Raw genomic sequence first — 24,305 nt, forward strand, 5'->3', positions numbered from 1 at the left:
TATTACATTATTTGGATCATAAATACAGTAGGCTGTACTTAACATAATTATATAGCACACAAAGTTGAACAAACAAAAATATTTAAGCTACATAAAATGGCAAATAGCTCAACCTCAAAGTGAGAAAGAGAGATTTTATTTATTTACAGACTCAGTGCATTTTAAAAACATACAACTCAAAAACAGGTAGACCTACACAAAAAATATACTAAAACCGGAGCATGTCTATGTTCCCTCAACCCTATGACCTTAATGACCTACCTAACCTATTACCTTAACCCCAGTCTAGGTCTAGAACAAATTTTGTGATTAATTTGTAGATAAGTACATATATTTTACATATTTTATAATGTAAGTATTCAAAGTACATTTTCTTTTTAATATCAATGCATACTGTATTAACATTTTAACATTTCCCCCTCAAAAAATATTTTCCAGAAATTCTCAATTATTTTTGATAGTGAAAATAGCAGATCTCCAAGTTCACCAATGTGTAGTTGTGAGCTTGTTGAGCTGCTATTTTCCACTATATTTGAACTAGGGCTTAATAAATAAGTGGTTAATTCATAACGTACATTCCCCTTCCTAGAAATGTAGGGGAGCCAAAAGTACAATATTTGTCTTTGAAATGTAGCCTATTGGAGTGAAAGTCATAAAGTACAGATGCTCCAAAAAATGTACTTAAATACAGCACTCAAGTAAATGTACCTTGTTACTGTCCACTGCCCCTAACCCCAAACTGATGGAGGCAACATAGGTCTGATGGATCATAGGGCTGACCCCACACGGATCCGACAGCAGCAAAAATATGGCATTCTGAAAATCATTCAGTCATCAAATTAATTTGTACATCAGATTTCTCAATGAAGCCTGTCCTGCATTACAAAACAATTTGCTTGCACTACATCACCTAGGTCTATTTTTTAAAAGTTATATCCACATACAGTCATTAGGCAACCTGAAGCTCACAAAAGGAGCATTAATTTTATGCATTGGTTTATTTGATAGAGACAGTCAGTATAAAAATATAAGATGTAAACATGCCAGAGTTTAGCAAGAATGCTAATTTACATCCGTAGCCACGTAATAAAAACAAAACAATGTGTCAATATTTATACAAATATACAAGTAGAAAAAATACATTAGGGTCAGGTGAATTCACCTAGCCTATAAAATGAGTTATGAATGGTAAAATAATTACAAAATTGTAGCAGGACAAAAGAGCCTTAATTTTGCATCATGTACATCCAGCTCAGCCAGACTGTGTTTCTGTGGTTCTTTTTGAAAGAGGCAGTAAGAACAATATAAATCAGGCTGTCAAGGATTATCAGTCAATGTGCCATTGTCAGTTATGAAAACCTTTAGTCTCATCATGTACAAAAGCTTTCTTGTCATGATGATGATTATTGCCATTTGTGAAACTGTGTTTATCCAACATGGACTTTTTATCACTATCTCGACGGAACGGCTTGGTCTCAAATGCATTGACTGGCAGCTTTTGGGATGAACTGATGGACATCTCAGTTTGGACTGCCTTATGGACCAATGGCTTCTGTCCCGGTCTCTGGGAAATTGCAGGAAGAGAAAGCTGCTCTCTTTGACCCTTCTTGTCCTCCCACAATTTCAGCAAACGACGCTGATTATTTGTCATATCCTTCAGGTTCTGCTGCAGTGATACCACCTGGTCCTCCAGAAGAGTTTTAGAGGTGACTGTATTTGCCAACTCTGATGTCAAATCATCAATAGTCAAGCTCAGTTTTCCAGCCTTTTCAACCAAGGAAGCACACTGACGCTCTTTCTCATGCAGATCACTGATTATGTCCTTTGTGGTTTTTCCATTGAATTTGGGATTGGCCTCAAGTCCAATCTCAGAACGAAGAGTTTTCACTTGTTTCCTCAGCTCCTTGTTGTCTGTGGTTAGAGTCTTAAATTTCTGTTTTAGTGCCTCTGTGGAGCGCATCCTTGTTTCGTACGATCTCAGTTTTTCCCTGAAAACACTCTCTCTGTGTACAGCATCGTCCCTTTCCTTTCTGCATTTTTCCAACAGTCTTAACGTCTCAAATTTGGACACTTTGTCTTTGCCATTTGACGTGGCCATCTTGAATTCAAGTCTCACCGTCACAAAGTAATCAAAACTGCATTATTACAAAAAAACATCCAATGGAAATGACAAATCATTACTACTTACAAATGGCTGAAAATAATTCTCATTTGGGACACCATCCACTCATAAATCCACTTAAAAAACAAGAGCGGCAGTCTGCATGCACGAGTCTGAGGCAGGTGACATTCTGCTACTAGTGTTATCTGTTTGAGAGCCAGCTCCAGTGTAACTCAAAGCTAGGGCTAGAATGACCATTAATTAGGCCACCACCACCCCTTGACACAGTTTCAAGTAACATTTTTTTCTGTTTTGTTAATTAAGGCAAATCCTAAACCCTTTTTTTTGTGTCAGAAACGATTACAAATACACACACTTGACTTGGGATATTTGTGTTCTGACCACAAGATTAAAAAACAGCCCAAAATACTGGAGCAGGCTATTAATATAATTTTCCACTGCAGTCGAGCCAAGCAGCCAAACAATGATACTGTAGATTCTATCTGTTGCTGCAGACCACACATCTTTTCAGATTGATGCATTGGAAAACATGTAGCAGTAGCCAAAAGGTCCACTAAGTAAGGGCTTGTCCTTAGGGATGCTGCAATTACTTGTGCCCCTATTGGTTACAATCGCATCCTTAAATATTTAAAATTTCAAATTGTACAGATGTACTAGCTTGCATCGACATTGTCTGCAGCTGACATACACAGTCATAGATACACTTTCCCCAGACCTCCTGGACTGACTGGCACTAGTTGTATGGAAAGTCTGAAAGGTCATTGTAATGACTACAATTATATATATTGTATAATTAACAGATTCTAACTTCCAACAAATTATATCAAGTTAAACATTCAAAATGACCCAAGATAATCGATTATAACTAAAATCCTTTACACTATATACCACATTTGTGGTCTACACTTGGTCCCACCAGTGTCAATATAATTTGTAGTTGCTTTTCAGGTTTATACTATTTGAAGCTTCAGTTTGTGTTTGTGTAAAAAGCTTCTTAGGTCTAGGGAAGATTTAATTTATCATCAATTTATTTACTTTTAAACATTATATTCATGTTCTTTCAATAATCAATATATTTCCTTTTGTGTGATAGAAAAGTAATGTTCAAATGTACATTGAATGTCTCATTGTATGTGTTTTATTCCCCCCCAACACTTATGAACAGATACATTATTAGAAGAAAAACACACATTGATTCCAGTCAAATACAATGTCTCACAATAAGACAAAGTCCTTAAGAGATAGTTACACAAATTACACATCCCATGTGAAATTAGAATGAGACTTTGGCATTAAAATTAGGGCACTTGTATATTCTAATCCAGATAAAATGCAGTTATTTTTTGTGCTTGTTATAAATCTGACATATACAAACTAACAAAAGTGTCATTCTTGCAGCACATATACTGTACATAAAGTACAACGAATGTACTGGCTACATACCATTAAAAGGGGAGGGGGGGAAACAACAATATGAAATTGTATATACAAAATGCCTTCAAAACCATAAACAGTAAGCAGGGGTCATCTAAATATTTAACAATAAAGAGGATAACATCATACTGAGAGAGCATGTTCTCAGCTCAGTAACACCTTATATGTATAAGCTGTATATCTTTAAGGAAGTTTAGAACCCATCCCATTAGAAATAACATACTTGCTACGAGTGTTCATTTTCAGAGGTCACGCAGCTGGACCAAGGAGATTGAGTCTTAATGGCTTGGACAGAATAGGCAAGCACAGGTGAAATCCAGACGACCCATGACTTCACCATTTACGGCAACCTGATTCCCTCTAATAAGGCAACGGGAGAACCTGCAATTCAAAAACAAATAACACTTGATGTGGGGAAGACGAAATCTTGTACAGGAAGTCTGGTATCACGTGTAAACAAGCCCATATAATGTCCCTTGTAGCCGTTCAAACAGTAAAAGATATCAACATGTGGCTATATTTGATTGAGAATGTACATACATATGAAAAGGTATATTCTAATCATAATCAGAAGAATAAGAATCAATCATTATTGTCATTTGTATAATAAATTAAAGGAGTAGTAAATTAAAGTACTTATTTTCTATCAATTACACACACCATGAAGCTGTGAATTCATGGAGATTTCTTTGTTTTGTCTCATTCCTAAGCCAATAATTTGATCGGTGGAAAGATGTATCCGGTGAGAGACCGCCGGTCATCAATTTCAGACAAAAAACAAAAAATAAGTCTCCATGGTGACTAATCAATAGAAAAAAGTAATTTTGGGGGTGAACAATCCCTTTAAGCTAATGAAATGTATGTGAACGAGGGTCCATTTAAAACACAGATCAGTTCTGTCTGTGCAGTGGCAATGGATACTGTATAACGTGTGTACACATTCCTTTAGTAGGGTGGACGGGCCATGCAGAAAATAGGTTGCTTTATTCAGATACAATGCGTGTCAATGCCCGCCCCTGCTCTGAATTTTTATTTTTAAATAGGCTCTGTCATGATAAATTGACCACATATATGAAGTTAAACAACTAAATTCTATCCAAACGATATCTTAAAGGTAAATTCCGTGCCTCAAAAAAGAAGTTTGAGAGCGTTTTAAAACCGGAAAAAATAACAAGATGGCTGCCACTCGTTTTTGCTCGGGTGCACTCAGGCTGGACTCGGTTCCATTCGGTTTCACTTGAACTCGCCACCTGATTGGCCAACCTTCGCTGTCAATCACAGAATATTGAGCGAGGACGCTGATAGGACAGTTCACACGGACGCGCACAAATAGTAGGGAAAATACAGATTTCAGAAAGAGGACTGTGTTTCAATGCAGGAAAACAACCCAGCATCATTATATAGTGGCTGATAGAGGGGAAAAAATGCAAAAAAAAAAGATGTATAAATATTTTTAAATTTAGGCTTAAAGTTACCTAGAATCCATTTAATGTATAAAATAATTGTGTGCAGGAGATGCATTCGTTTTAAAAATACCAAAAAGGCCTTAACAATGGTTGAGGAAAATTACAATTTCAGTAAAACAGAACTTATTCTATGACACTGCTATTCACCTTTAAACAATGAAAGAGATCAGGGACTTTATGATGGACTATATGCCTTGACCTCTGGAGCTGTAACGTCATCCTGCATAACCGGTTCTGGTTTGCTGAAGAAATAAGCCTGGATAGGAAAGAAGAAAAAGGAAAAAAGAGATTAACAAAACATGAGCATGAGTGAATCCAAACAGCAGACAGTAACACAGAATGTGTCCTCCGTAAGGGTCCATTTGATTCCATTTGTACCCATTCACATTCACATTAAGCTTGTTAGTGTCTAAATGGTTTCAGACACTAACAAGCTTCGCAGACTAATTACATGAACCTAATTAGACATCTGATCCCTCTGCAGTCCTGACTGAGTTCACACAAGGAAATGCCCCAATATGCTTAATGACCTTTAAAGACCCGGGTCATAAATTCTAGGTTGCAAACTTGACACCGACTAATAATCCTTCTACACACAGAGGAAGAGATATCAAAATTGGCATTGTATAGGCACCCTGGTGGACAACCGGTTAGTGTGGTGACCATACGTCCTTGACTTGATCAATAAAAAGCAAAAAGATGATCCACTAATGATAACGTTGTTCCAACACTGATACCACTATCAGAAATGTATCATAATTGGATGATAAAACATACATATAATATCTGACATGAAATTAGGATGTTAAGAGTGATCACACGATATACAGATCCTGGGGCAATAATATATGACATGATAAGAGGCACATATTAATTTGGACAGCTATGTTTATCAGCATGACAATTTGAATCCTTTGAACAACGCTGGTCTCTTCAGCTCAGATATTGTGTACAGGACTGTTTACCCCACCCCCACCACACCTTCTTCTCATGAACCTAGACATGACCTGAAAAATGTGATTGTGCAGCATTGCGTCTCTGGCAGAGGTGATGTTGAGTGACCTACAGTGAAGCCAGTGATTTCCCCACTGTCAATCATGTGCATGATGTCAACATGAAAATACAAGGCAAAATTTTTGCTTCATCAAGGCCATTCTAAATACAGAGGACAGGCCTCAATATGTTTATTTGGGCATGTGCTCAGTAATGAGAGCTTAAAAATACAGGTTGGGTGAGTGACAGAAGAGGGACACAGCAGCAAACGTAAAGGTTGGGTGAGTGACAGAAGAGGGACACAGCAGCAAACGTACAGGTTGGGTGAGTGACAGAAGCGAGACATAGCAGCAAACGTAAGGAAGACACTGGAGCAGCAGCAGTCATAGCTGACTCTGATGAAGATGTACTAACATCTAAACATTAGCCATGCCTTCTAAACACAGCATCTTTAATAAAAAGGCTTAAAATTGTCTGTCTTGGCTGCTCCAGTGTCTTCCTAAAGTTCAATCATATGTTTGTTTGTGTAGCATTTGAATTGTTTGTTAAGTTTGTTAGATAGTGAATACTATGTTCCTAGCAAATGTTACTTGTCAGTGATGTCAGTTGCCGACATATTGCTAGCCGTGATTGACATGAACCTGCGAATCGGACATGAACATTTCCGCAACACACAGGTCATCTAGCGGGAGTCTCCCTCTTTTTAACCCCTTCTCCCGTTGTGCTCCCAATTTGTAATTTCTGTTAATCTCCTGATTTCATGTGCAATGCATGTGCAAACAACCCCGCCTGATGTGCGTCACTCATCACTGTACCCGCTCGGCTCAGTTTGCTGCTGAAAAGTGAAAATGGATGAAACTGCTCCTAAGAAAAGCTCTCAATTTCAGTCCACTTGGTATGAGACCTTCCCCTTTCTAGCCCATATTTTAATCGCTAACCACACATGACGCAGGCTGGCACGCACACAAACGCTCTCACAATGATTACACTTAATATTTTCTGTGATGTACATTTTCATTTTTGTCTGTGTGTGTGTGTGTGTGTGTGTGTGTGTGTGAGAGAGAGAGACAGAGACTATTAGTCATACAGTGACACAGAGTAAAACATTTAACATGATAGATAAACATTTTCAATCTAATCTGAATAATAAAATATTAATTTGTTATTAAATTTCCTTCAATCAAACACATGCCTGTCATTAGATTTCATTGAATGAAATATTATACCCCTTCTCGCATGTCAGGTTAGTATCATTAAAAAATAAGTCAGTAAATATGTATGAGAATAGGTGTTCATTTAAGTGTTACAAAATGTGTACATAATTTATGAGGTGGTGCAAAACTATAACTACACTCAGCATGTTGATGTACTTGCTCCCAGTCATTCTTTCATCATGATTCTCCCATCCTTCAAATCCGCTCTCAAAACCCACATCTTTAATATTGCTTTATTGTTCTACTGTTTTGATTTATTTTACTCTGATTTTCCTATTAAAGTTGATCCTTTTTTGTTTTATTTCTCCCTTCCCCAGCCCCCAGGTAAGGTGACTTTGAGTACCAGGAAAAGCGCTATATAAATCTGAGATATTATCATTATTATAGTATACATAAACTTAGTTTAATCTCATACACAGGTTTACTTGACACCTCAAGTACACTATAACATTAGTAGTGAGTATTCAGAACACAGTCTTAGAAGCATGACTATATGGCTAGACTTAATTATATTTTATTTCATTATGACAAAGGAGCAAGCAAATCCCTGAATATGGGCCACTGTAAAATTAAGTGAAGTGAAACGCTAATATCTTGTACACATTTATTTGGGTCAGAGCCCAATTTGCGGTACACGTAATTAGATGTAATAAGGCATAATTAGAAATAATGTCTTTGTAATTGGAAAGAATATGCCTTTTATTAGACACTGGTATACCCTAATTATACAAAATAATTCCTATATTATGGTCTAGTAAGAATTTGCATAAGACCAAAGCCTAACAAAGCCTAATTAGAAATAATGTGTTCTTTATTATGCCTTTATTTAATGTTATTTCCACTTAATTATTACAATAAAATTGTACCGCAAATTCATGACTTTAAACTATTATACTGTTATGCGTTCATTACAAATAATGTCCTTTATTATGCCTTTATCTAATGTTACTTGCAGGGACATTACAGCTCATTAGCAGAGAACTGTACTGCAAATGAGTATTCAGGAGTTTCCGTCAGTACACAGGAGTTTCCGTCACTCATTTCTCATTTGAGTGACACGTATAAGTAATTAATAATGTGTGAAAACAACCAACAGAAGTAAAAAAGGGTCATATTAGTCTGCCGCTACCTTCCACGATTGGTGGTTGTGACATAAAATGACGTTAAAAAGTGGCCACAATAAGACATGGGTTCTACCAACAATGACAGCTGTCAGTCAGACAGCGGACTATTAATGTTACAGGAGGACGTTCTTGTGTAGTCATGGAGCTGCAATTATTTGGAAGGTTATAAATGTAAGCAGAATAACCACCTATCGTACATGTTTAGATCTTCCACCACACCGTTGATCCAAATTAACGTACGTATTATCAAGCCCATAGTTGCTTAATGTGAAAACCTCAATAAATTGTTGTTTTCAAAATATGGCCTAGTGGAAAAGCATTCAAAAGACAGATAGCTGATGTACGAGCCATGAATTGGTTTATTGCAATCATGAATGGGTTTATTGTTATTCTGATTATGTTTTGTTTATGTTGGTTGTTTATATATTTGGTCACGGGCATAAGGGCGAATACCTGGTTACCTCAAAAGCCTCACCTGTTCACCTGCTGAGAACCGACAGAGAGAGGGGGTGGGTGGGAAGCCGTATTTTTTGTTGACCGCTTTATTTGCTATATTTGCTTTATTGTTTTGATCGCTGTGATTGTCTTGCTATAACTTTGAGAACCATTTAGTAAGTTCTTTATGTAGCTTTAATAAAACCCCTTAAAACGCATTGTTTGGGTCCAGCTAATCTTCCTTTTGTTTAAGCGGAGCATGTCAGACAATAAAATGGCCCAACTCATCGCCTCTCAGCGACTTATTTAGTTTGGTCTCCTGCAGTCGCATACAGCTGAGTTAAAGGGTGACTGAGGGCAAATGAGATTGGTGCAATCGTTTCCGCTAAACTGGGTCAGTAAAGATGTGGTTCACCAAAGCAGGCCATTGGGTGCTGTATCTCATTTCCCCAAAACAACTTTACTTTCCATATCACTAAAGTGCAGGGTCTACGTCACGTGAAAAATTATGTGGAATCAGCACCGCAACTGTAGCTGGACACTGTTTGAACATGTGCGATTACCTTACATCCCACGGCCAGTAGGACGTTGAAAGCCACGATGGATGCCATGATTGCTATGGCAACCCTGGGGTGGTCGTCCCTGACCGCAGGCCAGAAAGTCAACACCAGTACTGAGCCAGAGAGACAGAGCGCCACAGCGATGGTGCACCACCTCAGCGGTTCAGCTGGGATGATCCACAGCACCTGGTTTCCAAACAGGGAAATGTAAACAAATAAAAATTCATGGAATACATGGAATAAATTCAACCACAGGCAAATTCACAAATACAAGGACAACTCATTTTCAAGTAGCTCTGGGTAAACTATGCTACAATTGAGACCACCTACCACTGCAGGAATGTAAATGGAAAGGGAATATCCGTAGGCACAGACAATCTCCATAAAGGAATACGACACCAGGTTCATGACCTTGTTATTTCGCCACAACAGGACACCCCAGAGGGCAAGAGGCACCAGCCAAGCATAGCTATAGATCGCTGTTGCTGCCATGGTCACTGGAAAAACAGAACACAGAAAAATAAAGTGACGTTCTGGCAGAGCTGTAAGTGCTTATAATTTTCTTTTTTACCATCATTATGCTGAAGATGTTGAGTAATATTAATATTCAGCCTGTTCTGTTTATGAATGGCAAAGAAAATAAAACAAACCTTTTTTAAATTCAGGCACGTATTTGTGCTTTGGTTTGCCAAGATGCACTAGGAAGTTTGATATGTTTCCACTGATGGCAATGGCGAACACAAGGGTCGCACAAATCCAAAATGGTCCTAAAATAACAGGAAGAAAGCATTACAAAAAGGGGAAGAGGAACATGAAAGGACTGAGGATAAATCATAGGTTAGGATGATTTTTTGGGGGGGAAATTATAATCCTGATAATATACAGTATATTAACATCTCTTGTGTACTTGAACTACAACAGATCAACTAAATGTAATGTTTCAGCGTTTCCAATAATGTACAATCCTAAGGATACCTGTATTAATGTCTCTGGGTCAGCGGGTTCAACCCCCTTTGATCCAGTTGGATGTAAAGAGTTGTACAGCCTCTAGGTGCCGCCAGCTGGGCTTTCAGACTCTAGGCCTGTTACATACAGTACTCTACACAAGGTGTGCAATACACTAACACAAGTGTATGACATATGCAAGCTTTCTGGGTTCATTGATGTACTACCTTAGGCCAATGTGATGCTAGAGAGGGGTATTTAGAACTGGCCCCTGTGGAGGAATGTGTGCTTTTATACAGAACAATCATCACATTCCTGGCAGCATGCAGTAGTGATGAAGTTTCATGAAGATGCCTGAAGCCACAAATTGATTTTTGCCAGAATCTCTTCAAAGTGTGCAACCATGTTGTTCTGTTTATACAGATGAAGATCTTTTTAGTAGTGGCTTGTTGAGCAGTATCTGAAATGACGGTTTACAAATTTGGAACTACACAACACAAGATTGCAAGGAATTCCCCTTGCGTTTGTGCTGTTGCACACGTTGCTTGGGTAGAGTATGCAATGGTTTACTTGTTAAATGAGAAAACCCAACTCGACACCATCTATTTAGGTCATCCTTTCATCCAAATCTGTCACCAAAGACACTAGAGCCTGCTCTTGAGCCTGATATATTGTATGTGCTTTTATATGTGGGAATAAGTGAGGACACACAATGAAAATGAGATGATGATTGTTGTTACTAACCATAGAGATCAGGGTTTCTGCGAATGTAGAGATGAATAAAGTTCTTTCCGGGCCATGGCAGTACCGATCCAAAGATTCTATCCTTCACCTGAATGATAATGTTAGCATTGACATACTGTTAGGGCTCAACAAGTAATTGAAAAATACATTTAAAAAATGCAACATGAACTACTGCAATTTCCAAAACATTGTTGTAGGTCAGTAAATATTCATGATTTGGACTAAACATGCTATAACACATTGTTCGGATACATGTCAAAGCGATTCATAAATGAGTGTATGACAGAGAGCAGACTACCTGATGTGTCTCAACGTCAAAGAATGTTTGGTAGTATTCAAACGTCCAGAAAGGGGCACTTTTCTTTTGTCCACCGAGTAGCTAAAAAGAAAGTTTAAACAGATATGTATTTGTTAAATCATATTGAATATGTTAGGTGCCTGTAACATTTGCACTATGACTGCTAATGCCTCCCCGTGTGCATACCTCAGCCTTGTCGTCATCAGCAAGTGTGTCCTCATGGTCCTCTGCAGTCATCCCAGATAGTCTGCTCTGCTTGTGTGTGTGGACATCCTCATCTTCAATGCTGATGGTGATGGCATCTCTGTTGCCTCCCAGCAGATTGTCTGCCTCCTCAAAGTCTTACAAGAAAGAAATATGCAGGTCTTTCAATTATAAAAAAAAAAAAAAACGTTTGAAGAAAAAGTAACGTTACTGCTAGGTAAAGTCATTATTTGGTTATGATATTAATGTTATATCTAAATGTAACTATACATATGCACAGTGGTGGAAAGTAACTAAGTAAATTTACTGAGATACTGTACTCAAGTACAAATCTTACTCTACTGAGTATTTTCCATTTTCAATACTTTTACTTCTACTCCACTACATCTCAGAGGCAAATATTGTACTTCTACGCCACAATCGTTTGCAGATTTTGATTATGATTACAAAACATAACCACTTCGGCCCTATATACTTTGGCTATTAGAAAATAGCCGATCTACAAGCTAACAACGGGTGCATTGTGAACTTGTAGATCTGCTATTTTCAAAGGATTTTCATACATTCGTGAAATGATTCTGCATAATGAGCACTTTTACTTTTGGTACTTTAAGAATATTTTGATGCCAATACTTCTGTGCTTTTTACTCAAGTACATTTTGAATACTGTACTTTTACTTGTAACAGATAATTTCTACATGATGGTATAGATACTTTTACTTAAGTAAAAAATAAAATAGTACTTTTCCACCACTGCATATGCAGAGAGCATTCAATGAAGATGGATGCTCAGTCAACGTTTAGGTCCAATTATGACTAATCAGACCAGTTCAACTATGTAATCAGGGAGAAATGTAACCACACCTTTAAATTGAAAATGATCGTCTAGGGACGCCATTTAGAAGGATTCTCTGTATTATCCGGAAGATAACGATCTCAAAGGGACAGCTTAGCCCCAATTTAGGAAGTTTAACAACCACTTGTTGCTAAGTCAGCTGTGAAGAGCATAAAACATATAATAGACGATATATTAATCATTCCCCGTTTTCAAGCAAAACATGTTTACAGTACATACATACATACAGTGAAGCATACATATGCAAAAGTTAGCGTTAGCTCAGCTGTGTACACAATGCCACGTCGTTCTGTTTTGACAATACTGCTATCACTAATGCTACTACAGTAGGATGTGTGGCTTTATCGTATATAAAATAATACGTGTACATTTATCATTTAGTAATGTATATAGTCATGAAACACTTACGTTGTTCTGTTTGGTCCCAGAAATCATGTCACTCCTCTCTCAGTTCAGGACAACATAACATTAGCGTTCTTATGTTTATTTCAAAATAAGAGTTAGGAATATATATTTTTTAATTAATACGATTTAGAGCATGGTTATACGAAGGAAATATGTGCACATTTATTTCCACATTGTGTATCTATGCACGTTTAATCTTGATTATATTGTAGTTAAAATAAACGATTGCATCGGAATGACTACAACGTTCATCTCTCATGTGAACCTTTATTTTGATATCAAAGCAAAGAGGCTAACGACAAGAATGTCTACGTCACGTCCGGTAAGGTTTTATTTACGCATGTAACCAGTGTTGCCATGTCCGCTTATTATAAGCGACTTTGGGCTTATTATTTCTGTAAATTTGTTTGTAAATATTGGTAGTTGCTGGTTGCGTTTTTTTGGAATTGTTTCTAAAGTGTACTTGCTTATTTAGGCTTGCTTCAAAAAAAAATTACACCAGTGGTTCTCAATTTTTTTTCATGAAAATGTTTTGTGTCAGGGAGCATTTGTGTTGTTAGAATGTTTCACAATGTTCCACATATTACACATTTTATTTCAAGAGTTTTTGAATATAGTAGATCTACCATCTCTCAACGCGTCACGATGCAACGGGTTGTGAGCTTGTAGATCTGCTATTTTCAAATAGCCAATGGACATAGGTTTAAGTGCTCGTGTCATGTGTCCTAGTTATTACTTCTTTTGGGCTTGTTTTCCTAGACCTGGCTGCTTATTTCTCTCACAAAATATGGCAACCTTGTACGTAACGTCCGGTTAGATATTATTTACGCGCAGTATTTACACAAGTCATAGAAGTTAGAATCAGACGGCGGCTACAACAAAACTAAACAAAAACAAATCGGGCAGAAGATTGTTTTATCCAAATCGCGTTTGGTTCCCTCTGGCAAAACTGTGATACTGACGTAAAGTAGTAGCAAGCAGCAGCAGTTTCTGGCCACTAGCTAGTGGCTAAACCAACAAACTGACCTAAACAACCTCGTTTTTTTGCAGTCGAAATGTGTGATCATCCTGATGCTGACAGCACGGTTTATGTCCGCGAGAGAGGAAAGCTCCGCCTTGTCAAAGGCATTGTCCTCAAGGAGACAAAGTCTGTGTCATCATCATGCAAAGGGACAAAACCTCTAGTGTTGAATAAAGAACACTTCATGTTCACTTACAACGCAGAGGGAAGTCTGAGATACTCGACCAAACCCCTCTTTGATCTCTGCCTGACGTTCATAGCCGACAACATCCACTGTGTGGAGTCTCTGGTCGGCTTCCCTGAACAAATAGGAGAGAGGCTGTTCGCAGCATCTGAGGAGAAACGTGTGTTTTTGGAGCCAGACACGGCCCCCAGGGCCCTGCAGTTGTTCAGCGATGCCTATGGGGACATGATACTTGGATCCCTTTGTCTACGAAACAGGTATACGTGCAGAATGTCCCATTTCACAAGTTTTGTATAAAACAATCTTTTGAAAATAGTAGATCTACAAGCTCACAATGCAACGCGTTCTGAGCTTGTAGATCGGATAGAGTCGGTAGCAGTACGTAGCCTTGATACCAGACTGTCATCTGACAGTATGATAGGATCTTCAAAATAGTGTTTGCACTTTCTCCCTTTTTGGTCCGTACATCTACATAAACGTTCAGATTTCAAATTTAAAGTGTTTACCCCATGGCCACGGATGTTACAATTCTGTACGGGCTCTCAGAAGTAACCGTATATTCCGTATTGTTCAATAAAAAGCATTTTAATCCGATCGGTGGCCATTTTCTCAGCGCTATAATGTATCAGGGTGCAATACACCTCCCAACCGATAGGGTCGCGTTAGTTGAAAGCATACGGATAAAATGGGCACCAATCGGATTAAAATGCTTTTTATTGCACAATACGGAATATGCATGTACTTCTGAGGGCCCGAACATAATTGTAACATCCGTGGCCATGGGGTAAGCACTTTATATTTGAAACCTGAACGTTTATGTAGATGTACGGACCAAAAAGGGAGACAGTGCAAACACTATTTTGAAGATCATCCAAAACGGCCATGACAGAGGACCGTCTTGTGATCCAAGATTAGGTCTGTAGTGTTGTAGCGCCCCCATCTTACACAGTAAGTGTTGTCTTGAGCAGCAACATGGGCATTTGATTTCTTTTGTAGGTTTGCTCTCTTGTCAGAAAGGATAGATGAAATCAAAACGTTTCATAGTTTGAAGTCCCTGGATCTCTTTGGATGCGGACTAGGAGACAGTCATGACATTTTCCAGCATCTCACATCTGGGTCATTGGCCAGGTAATATTTCCATACTGTACTTGGTTTTAAAAGTGTTGGATAAATTATATAGGAAACCAAATATAAACAATGCATGTTGTAAATGTTACCTTTTGTCTGATTTCATCTTCTCTGCCGTAGCCTGGTTCAGCTCTTCATCGGAGGGAACAATCTGTCGGATGTTGGCCTACAAACATTGACCGCACCCATCAGGATTATGATGAAAAGGGGCCTGAGCCGTCTACAAGTCCTGGATCTATCCTGTGAGTCACTGTCTGTACCCCTTCATTCATCAAAATGTAATGAATGATGTTGATCAATTCTACTTTTTAAATTTATTACACAGACAACCCTATCTCTGAAAGGGCTATTGGATATCTTGCCTGCCTCCCGAAAGTAGAAAAGCTTGATTTATCAGGGGCTAAGTTGAAGGTGAGTTTACAGTGATATTTTGCTGCCTGCAATGTAGCAGTGTTGAGATTTTAAATGTTGTTCATATTTACAGCTTGGCACGTCACTAAAATCAACCCTATGGGACCTGATGGGGCTTGTTTGTTCTGAACAACCACTGGAGATTTTTGATCATTCAAAATGTAAAACGGAAGGTTGGGCAGAACAGGTAAAATGTCTTTAAGTTTATTGTTAGAAGAATACAGTATTAGACTTGGTGTATACATGTATACATCTATCAGTCAAGAACCTAAATTGATGATATTAATAAACAAATGTTTGTCTTTTATTTTCAGGTTATAAACCAATGGGAAAAAAATGCAACGCAGATGCCAAAACAGAAAGAGATTGGGGAATCCAGAAAATCAGCACTTCACTTTTGTGAGTTGTCCTTTGTTCTATGACATTCGCATTGCAGCCATAAACTTTACTGCTATCCAGCATGAACATCACTCACCAGATATAGCAGTCTTTAAAATGCTTTATTTTCCAGTTGGCAGGCAGAAATTTGTCAGAGACGTTTTGCACGCAATGCCGTTGGCACAGGAGGAGATGGAAGAAAAAGACAAGCAGGACAGACTGCATTTCTGCAAACCACAAGAGAACAATCCGATGACTGAGATTAAACTGTCTGGCACATCAAGGTTTTACAAACAGCTTTCCAGACATAGTGTCAAAAAAAGGCAGCGTGAATCACAGAACAATGACAGTCACAGTCAACATCATAGTCCTCCATCAAAGCGTTTCTCCTCGTCAACTCTGACAGCAGAGGACATGGACCTGCTGGACAACTATTGAGGCATGTTGTTAATATTGGACTGAGAATAGGAACCATGCTGGACTTGCTACGCTCTTAATATTTAAGCTGAGGTTGGTCCAGAAACATTTCCAAAGTTGTGTGCAGAGTTGTATTGCTACACTTTTTCTTGACCACATTGGTACGTGGTAATTGAATTTTTTTCTTACAAATAAATGTATTTTAATTCGTATGAATACTGTTCTTTCTATTATTTATATTCTATGGGCCCACAGCCTAGCTTATCTTCGTGCAGATGTACTCGTCAGACCAGTCGTGACAGTGCTGTTGGCCATCTTGACATAAACTGTGTGGGATGCAGTCACAATATTGGAATTCCACAGAACTGCAGGGCCACCATCCCATGCTACAGGAAAGCGGACAGTCAGCATCTAACAAGACACACAGTTTACACACAATTTATCATGTACAAGTTAAATAATGGTAAGCAACAGATTTGTAAGCTCATTTATGCTCTCGCCCTACTGAATTAAACTATGGAAGGAAGTAAACACATTCAAATATTCATACATTATGTTCTGCTATGTGGAGAGGAGATAAGTTGAGCTAACTGTCATAAAAAATAGTATACAGCTGTGCTGTAGAATAAGCTTAGATTTTTATATTAAACTTACATGTTCCAATCTCATCAGAACAATCCCCACAGTCATTGATGTGGTTGCATTTTTGATCAATGAAAATCCAGTTGGATGGATTCCCACATCGAAAGACAAGATAGCCAGGAAGGTGGATGGGTAGATCAACTAAAAACATAAACACATTTAGTTAAGAGAACACACATTTAAGGTAGTTGTGAATTTTGCCACTGACTTCTATGTCCCTGCCCCCATTTCATTTTCCAACGCTCTTCTATTCACAATACAATGAGTAAGTTCTGTCATGGTACATTACTGCACATGGCTCTGTCCTCATCAGCTCCACTGAGACAATTCATGACTCCATCACAGAGGTCTGAGGGTGGTATGCAGGTCACTCTGTCATCACAAAGGAAGCCTGTGCCATTCTTTTCTGTCCAACATAAACGGTTCACTGTAGGATTCATGAAAAACAACACAAATGCTATACCTTTAACACTGTTTTAGTAAAATGACAGTAACAGAATTTCAATATATTCCAGAAAAACATTGTGTCTTACCAGGAGGTTTGGGAATGCCTAATAGCAAGGCAAGTACAGCGCCCATCACAATTAAAGTAAGACATAGCAGCACAACACTAGAAACACAGATGGTCCTTCTGCTGCAGAAGTGGAACCCACAGCATTCCCCACAGCAGTCTAGGAATAAGAAGGTACTTTTCACCACAATGAGTTGGCATGATTTATAAACAAAATGTATAGTTAGATTGTACAATGATTAGTGATTTCAAAGAATGTGCTTAAGTTAAAATTGATATAACTTGCTATTTGTATCAGAACCATTCCTACTTCTAAGAACATGACAAATGTGTGAGGGGATGAAACGTGCTTCCTGTATGGGATATAGTTGTCATCTCGGTTAGGTAGTTAAATAATACAAATGTATCATTAAATCACAGTAACTGTAGAGTTGTAGTGATACTGGAAGCACTTTAAACAATAAGCTTACCGTCTTCAAGTGTTGTAGCTGTTCCAATTGAATGAACATCCAAATGTCTCTGACATGGAAAAGAACCATAATATCTAGTCATCAAACAAAATAAGTACATACCCCAATACGTACTGTCACATCACACATATTGCATTTGACTTTACATTACCTGTGGATGGGTCCTGTTAGATTTCATATTGAATTTGCCAATCCATAAACTGTTGCCATTGAAGAATACGGCTTGGCTTTTCAGCTATACAGCACTGTTGTTTGTATGACAAAGAGGGCTTGGTGGTCATCACTTGGTTACAGTTTAAACATTAGAGGACTACACCTTTTCTGATGCCAGCTCAGACATGCCCACCTAATTCAATGCCCACCAAATCCAAACAATAAACCTATAGTATATTTCACCATCAAATTGGGTAGGTGTCATTTTTATGGACCAAAGATTGATAACACCCATAAATGAACCAATATGCCGTAGTGTGAACATGTGTATTGCACTGAGGAAAGTGGTTAGTTACTGTAGACTTCTGACCTTGTATATCACTGGACTGATTACATGATTGCCATTTCTACAGCCAACATGGAGGAATGTGTTTCTAGTCTTAATGGACTCTACAGTCTTCTGTATTGTAGTTTGTTTTTAAAAAGAAAAGAAAGGAACAGTATCAACATGGATTTTACTCCCTCTTTTATTTGTGAACAATTTTCACTCTGAGAAAGCTAGGTAAGTGTGTGAAGAGAGTGAAGTTACAAATACTTATGCACTGTCACTTTTAATACAGATTAAGGGCATTATAACTCATCTGGAAACCAGCTATCCACTGCATCAGAAACACGAGACCGCAAAGGGAGAGTCAGCAATTATAAGCATAATCTATTACAAACCAAATCAGTTTCACCCTAGGTTTAGGCTTTTCCTGGAAATCTTTACTTCAAGTCACAAATAGTTTAACAAAGCATTATTCAATAAAATAAGTACATCAACAGAGTACTAATGAAAACATGAAAACAGTAGGAAAAAAAATCCCCAAAAGCTATTTGGCTTGTACCGCCATTACTTTAGTGTAATGCCTCAATTATACCAATATACAGAAAAAAACACCCTGCTCATCATCACTTCAATTCCAAATGCAAGAAAGATATTACACAACAGTCATAGAAAATGTGCTTAAAGTAGTTATTCCCATTTAGACAGCAAGATACAAGGGTCTTTTGCCCAAGGGATAAGAGCAACTTTATATTATTAGGAAGAAATGACCCTAATTTAAAATTATATTGGCTCCTAGATGTTAGACTGGTCCAGATTGACTTTGGAAGGGAGGGGGCCAGCCTCTTCCTCCTGCCCTGAGGAAGTGATGATCACCAGGGAGGATGCTGGGTATGGAGTCAACTTCTGATCCTTAATGTAGTCAATGTCACCATAGATGCTCAACTTCTGAAAGCAACCAAAGGAAAACACAGCGATTGGTATGGAGTCTTTATCAAAAGTGACAACAAATAAACAGTTCATCTGTCTAACTTGATCATCATCTAAGTTGAAATGGTTCCTCCCCACATGAACAGTTGTGCTCTGTATCTACTACTCTCCCTCTTTTATTTGTGAACAATTTTCACTCTGAGAAAGATAGGTAAGTGTGTAAAGAGAGTAAAGTTACAAATACTTATGCACTGTCACTTTTAATACAGATTCAGGGCATCATTATAACTAATCTGGAAACCGGCTGTCCACTGCACCAGAAACCAGATCGCAAAGGGAGAGTCAGCAATTATAAGCATAATCTATTACAAACGCCACTGCCTACTCTTTAAATGCTTCTATCCAGAGTGACTTACAATGAGTGTAGCAGAAGATAGCTACATCCCTAGATGGTCAATATCACAACACAAGCAACTAATCATGGTAGTGCTAAGACTGAACACGTAGCTTCCGCATAATAGATGTAAGAAATACTGCATGCCCTTAGTTTTCATGTACAAAATGGAAGTGCTAGGAATCCAAATAAGAGCTGGAGGGAGTAAAAGCAGAAAGACTGACCTCAGCGGGTACATATTGATCTACAGCAGTTGCCACAGTTGCACAGCAGATCCAGATCAGCACCAGTACAGACAGAATCAGAGTTGTGGTTAGAATCCAACCTGGGAGCCAGGGGTTCCTAAAAAAGGAAACGGGGTAATGGATTAAACATAAATCACAGTTAATGGACCAGCTCTGTGACTGAACATAAGACTGTGATTGTACTGGACACCACTCAAGTGTGAAGGAAAATAACTGCATATGAAGGCGCTGCTGTAAAAGAACATTCATGCTCAGCTAACTTTTCCTGGATAGAATTAAAAGTACAAATTGTCTTACAATGAAGGAAAGGGTTCTGGCCTACGCTTAATTCCTTTGAAAACATTAACTGGTCACATGATTTTAATAAGATACAAATTAGACAACTTTTTTGTAATAAGTAGTGTAATAAGGGGTGTGTTACCTTGAGAGACAGCTGAAGATGTTGTAGTCGTCGTAGTTGATGGTGCGGTCTGCAAACATATCTCTCTCCCTCTCCTGGATGAAGCTGCGCTGGTAGTCTTTGTAAATTGGGCTGCTCAAACCGGGCACTTAAAAACGAGAGAACGAGAGAATATGTTTTTCCACATTGAATGAAGGCATTGTGCTTGCTGCTCATTGAAAATGAATAACCTTGTTAACATAGTGATTATGAAATGGCTGAGCAATATGACTTCAAATCAATGTCACGATTATTTCAAACTTTTGCCTCAATTAAGATTATTTTTTCTTAAAAGCAGCAGTGAAAATAGCCGACCTACAAGCTCACAACGCGTCGCGATGCACCGCGTTGTGAGCTTGTAGATCGTCTATTTTTGTACGCCACCGCTGAACAATAAAGTATAATACAGGTGTAAGTGCTTAATCAGACTAATCAATATAGTCGATTATAAAAAATCTATACATATTTCTTTTGGTTATTGGTTGTAGATATATTTTCGATATATATTTTAAAATCATTTTCCCGCCCTAGTTTATGAACAGTATGAGAGGGTCATACATGTCTCCTGTGGCTGTTCTTTGGCTTCTTTCTCCGGCTCAAACTGGGGAATAAACTGGATCTGTGGTTCAGTCTGTTGGTCAGAAAACAAAACTGTATATATATTTGATTCAACATTTCACTGTCATGTTGCATTAACCGTAGAAATGTTCCGATAGCATTTTCTCCTTCCCGATGCTTGAACTCGTTTGTGTATGGGTACCTACTGATCCTTTACCAGTGCATTAAAATGTTTAGTGTATGTATGTTACTAACTCTGTATGGATGTGATACATTATGATTGCTTTCATTGCTGTATGGTCTGGCTCAGGTTAAACCCTTTGTAAACAAATACAGAGAAATCAACATTGGCAACAGTGTCACCCCTAGGGGAAAAAGAACCTTGCATACTGTACACATTAGAGATGCGTGGATGGGCTTTTTCATCACCCTAATCCGTGTGTACACGTTCATTATCCATCCGTCATCCAACCGCATTAATTATATTATCCTATTTATAGATCCGCACCGATCGCATGTCAAATAATTATCGTTTCCCTGACGTTAGCTTTCATAGTTGTGAGATCACAGAAATGCATTGTTTAACAAATGATTGGGAGGTCTCTCCGTCCTTTTTCTTCTTCTTTTTCTGTGCAGTGCTTACCTACGGAGGCCACTCTAACTTAGCTCTGCTAAGTATCTGTATGTTACTAACTCTTCTTCTCCTTAACCATAGCGTTAAGGAGAACTCCTTCTAATGCTATGGTACTTTCGAGCCTTCGCGCGTACACCCCGGGTAGCGCAGTCTGCCGCAACCTCTCGTCTTTAGTAAAAATACACTTTCGCTACTCACCAAAACAAAGACTGTTTTATGGAGTTGAAAGCCTACTTTCCTTAGTGCCCCCCCACCTCACATCTAAAATACACTTTTTGACCAAAATGTAAAATAATCCACCGGATGGAAAAATAATTGAGTTACTCCCCTGCGCCCTCTACAGATCCGGTCAATGGAATTTTTCTATTGACAAGATTTTGTGCTTTTTAAAAGCTATAATAGGTCTATAGATAGATGTCATTAATCTATTTCCCGCATTATTTCACCCACGATTTATCCAATACTAATTAATTATTATATTTGATTGACCCAAATCCACCCAAACTGCAGTAAAACCTCGACCCGCGCACCTCTAGTACACATCATTGTATTGATGGGATTTTTCAGTGAAAATATTTCCAAATTGCCAATCTGGGAACCCATACGGTGAAAAAAAGAATTATGTCTTGAGATATTACCAAATTGCTGACCTTTTGCTAACTAACTAACTACACTCTCAAGTTCAACTAGCATGGCACATGTTGTTGTTTGCCAGTGTAACCTAAATGAGCTATCATCATGACATTGGATCGGTGCATAGACTTGCGAACTGAGAACTTGCGTACTCGCCGATACCCGACCCAGCATTTTATAGGCTATATCAAAGGCATTTCCGGTACTAGTATCAGTATCGGAACAACTCTAATGAACTGTCAGGTAATTTAACAGACTATTAAGTTACTCTATGACAGTACCTGGAAAATGACAACCTTGCCATCATCAGCCTGAAGGTAGAATGTCCACGAGGAAGTGATTAAGTTGTGAGCCTGGCTCATTACATCATCCAAAAACCCTCTAACCAGTGTCAGTGGTTGTAGCATGTGAATCCTGGGCATCATGGCCACCAACTGTGAAACAAAAGCAAACAAAGAGGTAGGTTTGATGACACATTTGTCCACTTAGACAAACTAAGTCTTCTAGAAGCACTGTAAAGTGGTTTGCTGCCCTTTCGTACCTGCTCTTGCCTTTGCTCAGCAATGGGGAGCTGACTCTGGCAGCCCAGGTTACATGCATATTGCTCATCTGAATGGGTGTAGGCTTCACGGCAGGCTACGTACATTTAGAGTTGGGAGAAGTAACAGATGGTAAGACAGGATTATGGAGGACACATGTCATAGAAGTCTTAACTGTTAGTTGACTCATTGAAAAAGGTAGTGTGGATTGAGTGGGACTGAGTAGTATAGACTTGCAAATTTGAGCATAACTCCATTACAGATCCTGGAGTTATATCATATAAAATGATGAATGTGAACATGTGGTGGCAACTGGCAACCAATTAGTTCTTCAGCAAAATCCCCACTGTACATCTCAACGTACTTGATTCGCACTCAGCTTTGGTCTGATTCAGGTCTTCGCTGTCACCAACAAACTGGCATATAGAAAACAGACGACATCCTCTCTGACAGGCATACAGTTCCTCTTCCTAGACAAACAAACAAACCAACAGCACCAGTTCAGCGCTTTGACACACCCTACATAATGGCTGCATACTAAGTAGCACAGTATTCTCTACTACCAGTGGTGGAAAAAGTACTAACATTTTATACTTGGGTAAAAGTATCAATACTGTAATAAAATAATACTCAGTTTCAAGTAAAAGTCCGGAATTCAGCACAAAAGTATTGGTATCAAAATCTACTTAAAATATCAAAAGTAGTAAGTACTCATTATGCAGAATGTCCCATTTCAAGATTTCACATCGAGAGCCACTGTGAGCTTGTAGATCGGCTATTTCAAATAACCAACGTTTAAATAGGACTGAACTCTGAAGTGGTTGTTGTGTAATAATAATGTAATAATAATCAAAATCCACCAAAAGTAACTGGTAACCTAAGTTTTCAAATAATTGTAGGAGTAAAATTATAATATTTGCTTCTGAGATGTAGTGGAGTAGAAGTAAAAGTGGATACTCCAGTGAAGTAAAAGAAATACCTCAAAATTGTACATAAGTACAGTACTTGAGTAAATATACTTAATTACTTTACACCACTGACAAACAAATAAAACCAACAGCACCAGTTCAGCGCTTTGACACACAAGACAGAATACTGTGCATAAGTAGCACAGTATTCTCTACAACACTATCGTTGTCAAATCGTATTATGGTAACGCGTTGCCAATGAGTGTGTGAAAGCACTGAAAGGCCCACTGTGGCTACGCTAGCAGATGTTAACACGGTAGCACAATGACTACTCACCCGGGGATAAGTGTGCAAACTGTATGTCATTTGACATGTCTTGTGACAAGATGCTGTGCTTCCTAAAACGCTGTCAAAGACGTCGGAAGACGCCAGTGTGCACGCGAGCACGACGAGAAGTCCCAAAGCAGAGTAAAAGGACGAATAAGTCCCCATCTTGTCTCTGTCAAATCTAAACAAACAACCCTCTTCGTCTTCCTCCTCCGTCGTGCTGCTATAGGTGCTAATATCGCGTGAACTGTGCAGAGA

The 24,305-nt window shown here is 38.4% G+C and overlaps 5 protein-coding genes across 5 annotated transcripts; 1 reads left to right on the forward strand and 4 right to left on the reverse strand.

Annotated features, from left to right (window-relative positions):
• Positions 1 to 1,299: 1,299 nt before the first annotated feature.
• Positions 1,300 to 2,098, reverse strand: LOC311044989 (uncharacterized protein; the record flags this gene model as incomplete). Its single annotated transcript, XM_084056798.1, has 1 exon — positions 1,300 to 2,098. The coding sequence occupies one exon, from the start codon at positions 2,096 to 2,098 to the stop codon at positions 1,346 to 1,348; it is 753 nt and encodes a 250-aa protein (XP_083912924.1). The 3' UTR covers positions 1,300 to 1,345.
• Positions 2,099 to 3,244: 1,146 nt separating this feature from the next.
• Positions 3,245 to 12,948, reverse strand: yipf1 (Yip1 domain family, member 1). Its single transcript, XM_084057297.1, has 10 exons — positions 12,804 to 12,948; positions 12,404 to 12,534; positions 11,522 to 11,676; positions 11,336 to 11,416; positions 11,038 to 11,125; positions 9,999 to 10,115; positions 9,679 to 9,845; positions 9,352 to 9,534; positions 5,170 to 5,278; positions 3,245 to 3,937 (listed from the first exon to the last, which is right to left on the reverse strand). The coding sequence occupies exons 2-9, from the start codon at positions 12,435 to 12,437 to the stop codon at positions 5,198 to 5,200; spliced, it is 906 nt and encodes a 301-aa protein (XP_083913423.1). The 5' UTR covers positions 12,438 to 12,534; positions 12,804 to 12,948; the 3' UTR covers positions 3,245 to 3,937; positions 5,170 to 5,197.
• A 692-nt stretch (positions 12,949 to 13,640) lies between these two features.
• Positions 13,641 to 16,551, forward strand: lrrc42 (leucine rich repeat containing 42). Its single transcript, XM_084057587.1, has 7 exons — positions 13,641 to 14,262; positions 15,002 to 15,133; positions 15,254 to 15,375; positions 15,459 to 15,544; positions 15,618 to 15,731; positions 15,859 to 15,943; positions 16,056 to 16,551. The coding sequence occupies exons 1-7, from the start codon at positions 13,856 to 13,858 to the stop codon at positions 16,358 to 16,360; spliced, it is 1,251 nt and encodes a 416-aa protein (XP_083913713.1). The 5' UTR covers positions 13,641 to 13,855; the 3' UTR covers positions 16,361 to 16,551.
• Positions 16,541 to 17,421, reverse strand: LOC311044990 (low-density lipoprotein receptor class A domain-containing protein 1-like; the record flags this gene model as incomplete). The annotated part of the gene is made up of 3 exons (XM_084056799.1): positions 16,541 to 16,750; positions 16,994 to 17,122; positions 17,271 to 17,421. 3 exons carry the CDS (start codon positions 17,419 to 17,421, stop codon positions 16,596 to 16,598), a joined length of 435 nt encoding a protein of 144 aa, XP_083912925.1. The 3' UTR covers positions 16,541 to 16,595.
• Positions 17,422 to 18,624: 1,203 nt separating this feature from the next.
• Positions 18,625 to 24,281, reverse strand: tmem59 (transmembrane protein 59). Its single transcript, XM_084057871.1, has 8 exons — positions 24,057 to 24,281; positions 23,177 to 23,282; positions 22,815 to 22,909; positions 22,555 to 22,707; positions 21,007 to 21,079; positions 20,431 to 20,557; positions 19,989 to 20,106; positions 18,625 to 19,388 (listed from the first exon to the last, which is right to left on the reverse strand). Exons 1-8 carry the CDS (start codon positions 24,210 to 24,212, stop codon positions 19,236 to 19,238), a joined length of 981 nt encoding a protein of 326 aa, XP_083913997.1. The 5' UTR covers positions 24,213 to 24,281; the 3' UTR covers positions 18,625 to 19,235.
• Between the last annotated feature and the right edge of the window lie 24 nt (positions 24,282 to 24,305).

This window comes from Gymnoscopelus microlampas (genome assembly GCF_963454915.1).
Source record: "Gymnoscopelus microlampas genome assembly, chromosome: 5".
NCBI classification, from domain to species: domain Eukaryota; kingdom Metazoa; phylum Chordata; class Actinopteri; order Myctophiformes; family Myctophidae; genus Gymnoscopelus; species Gymnoscopelus microlampas.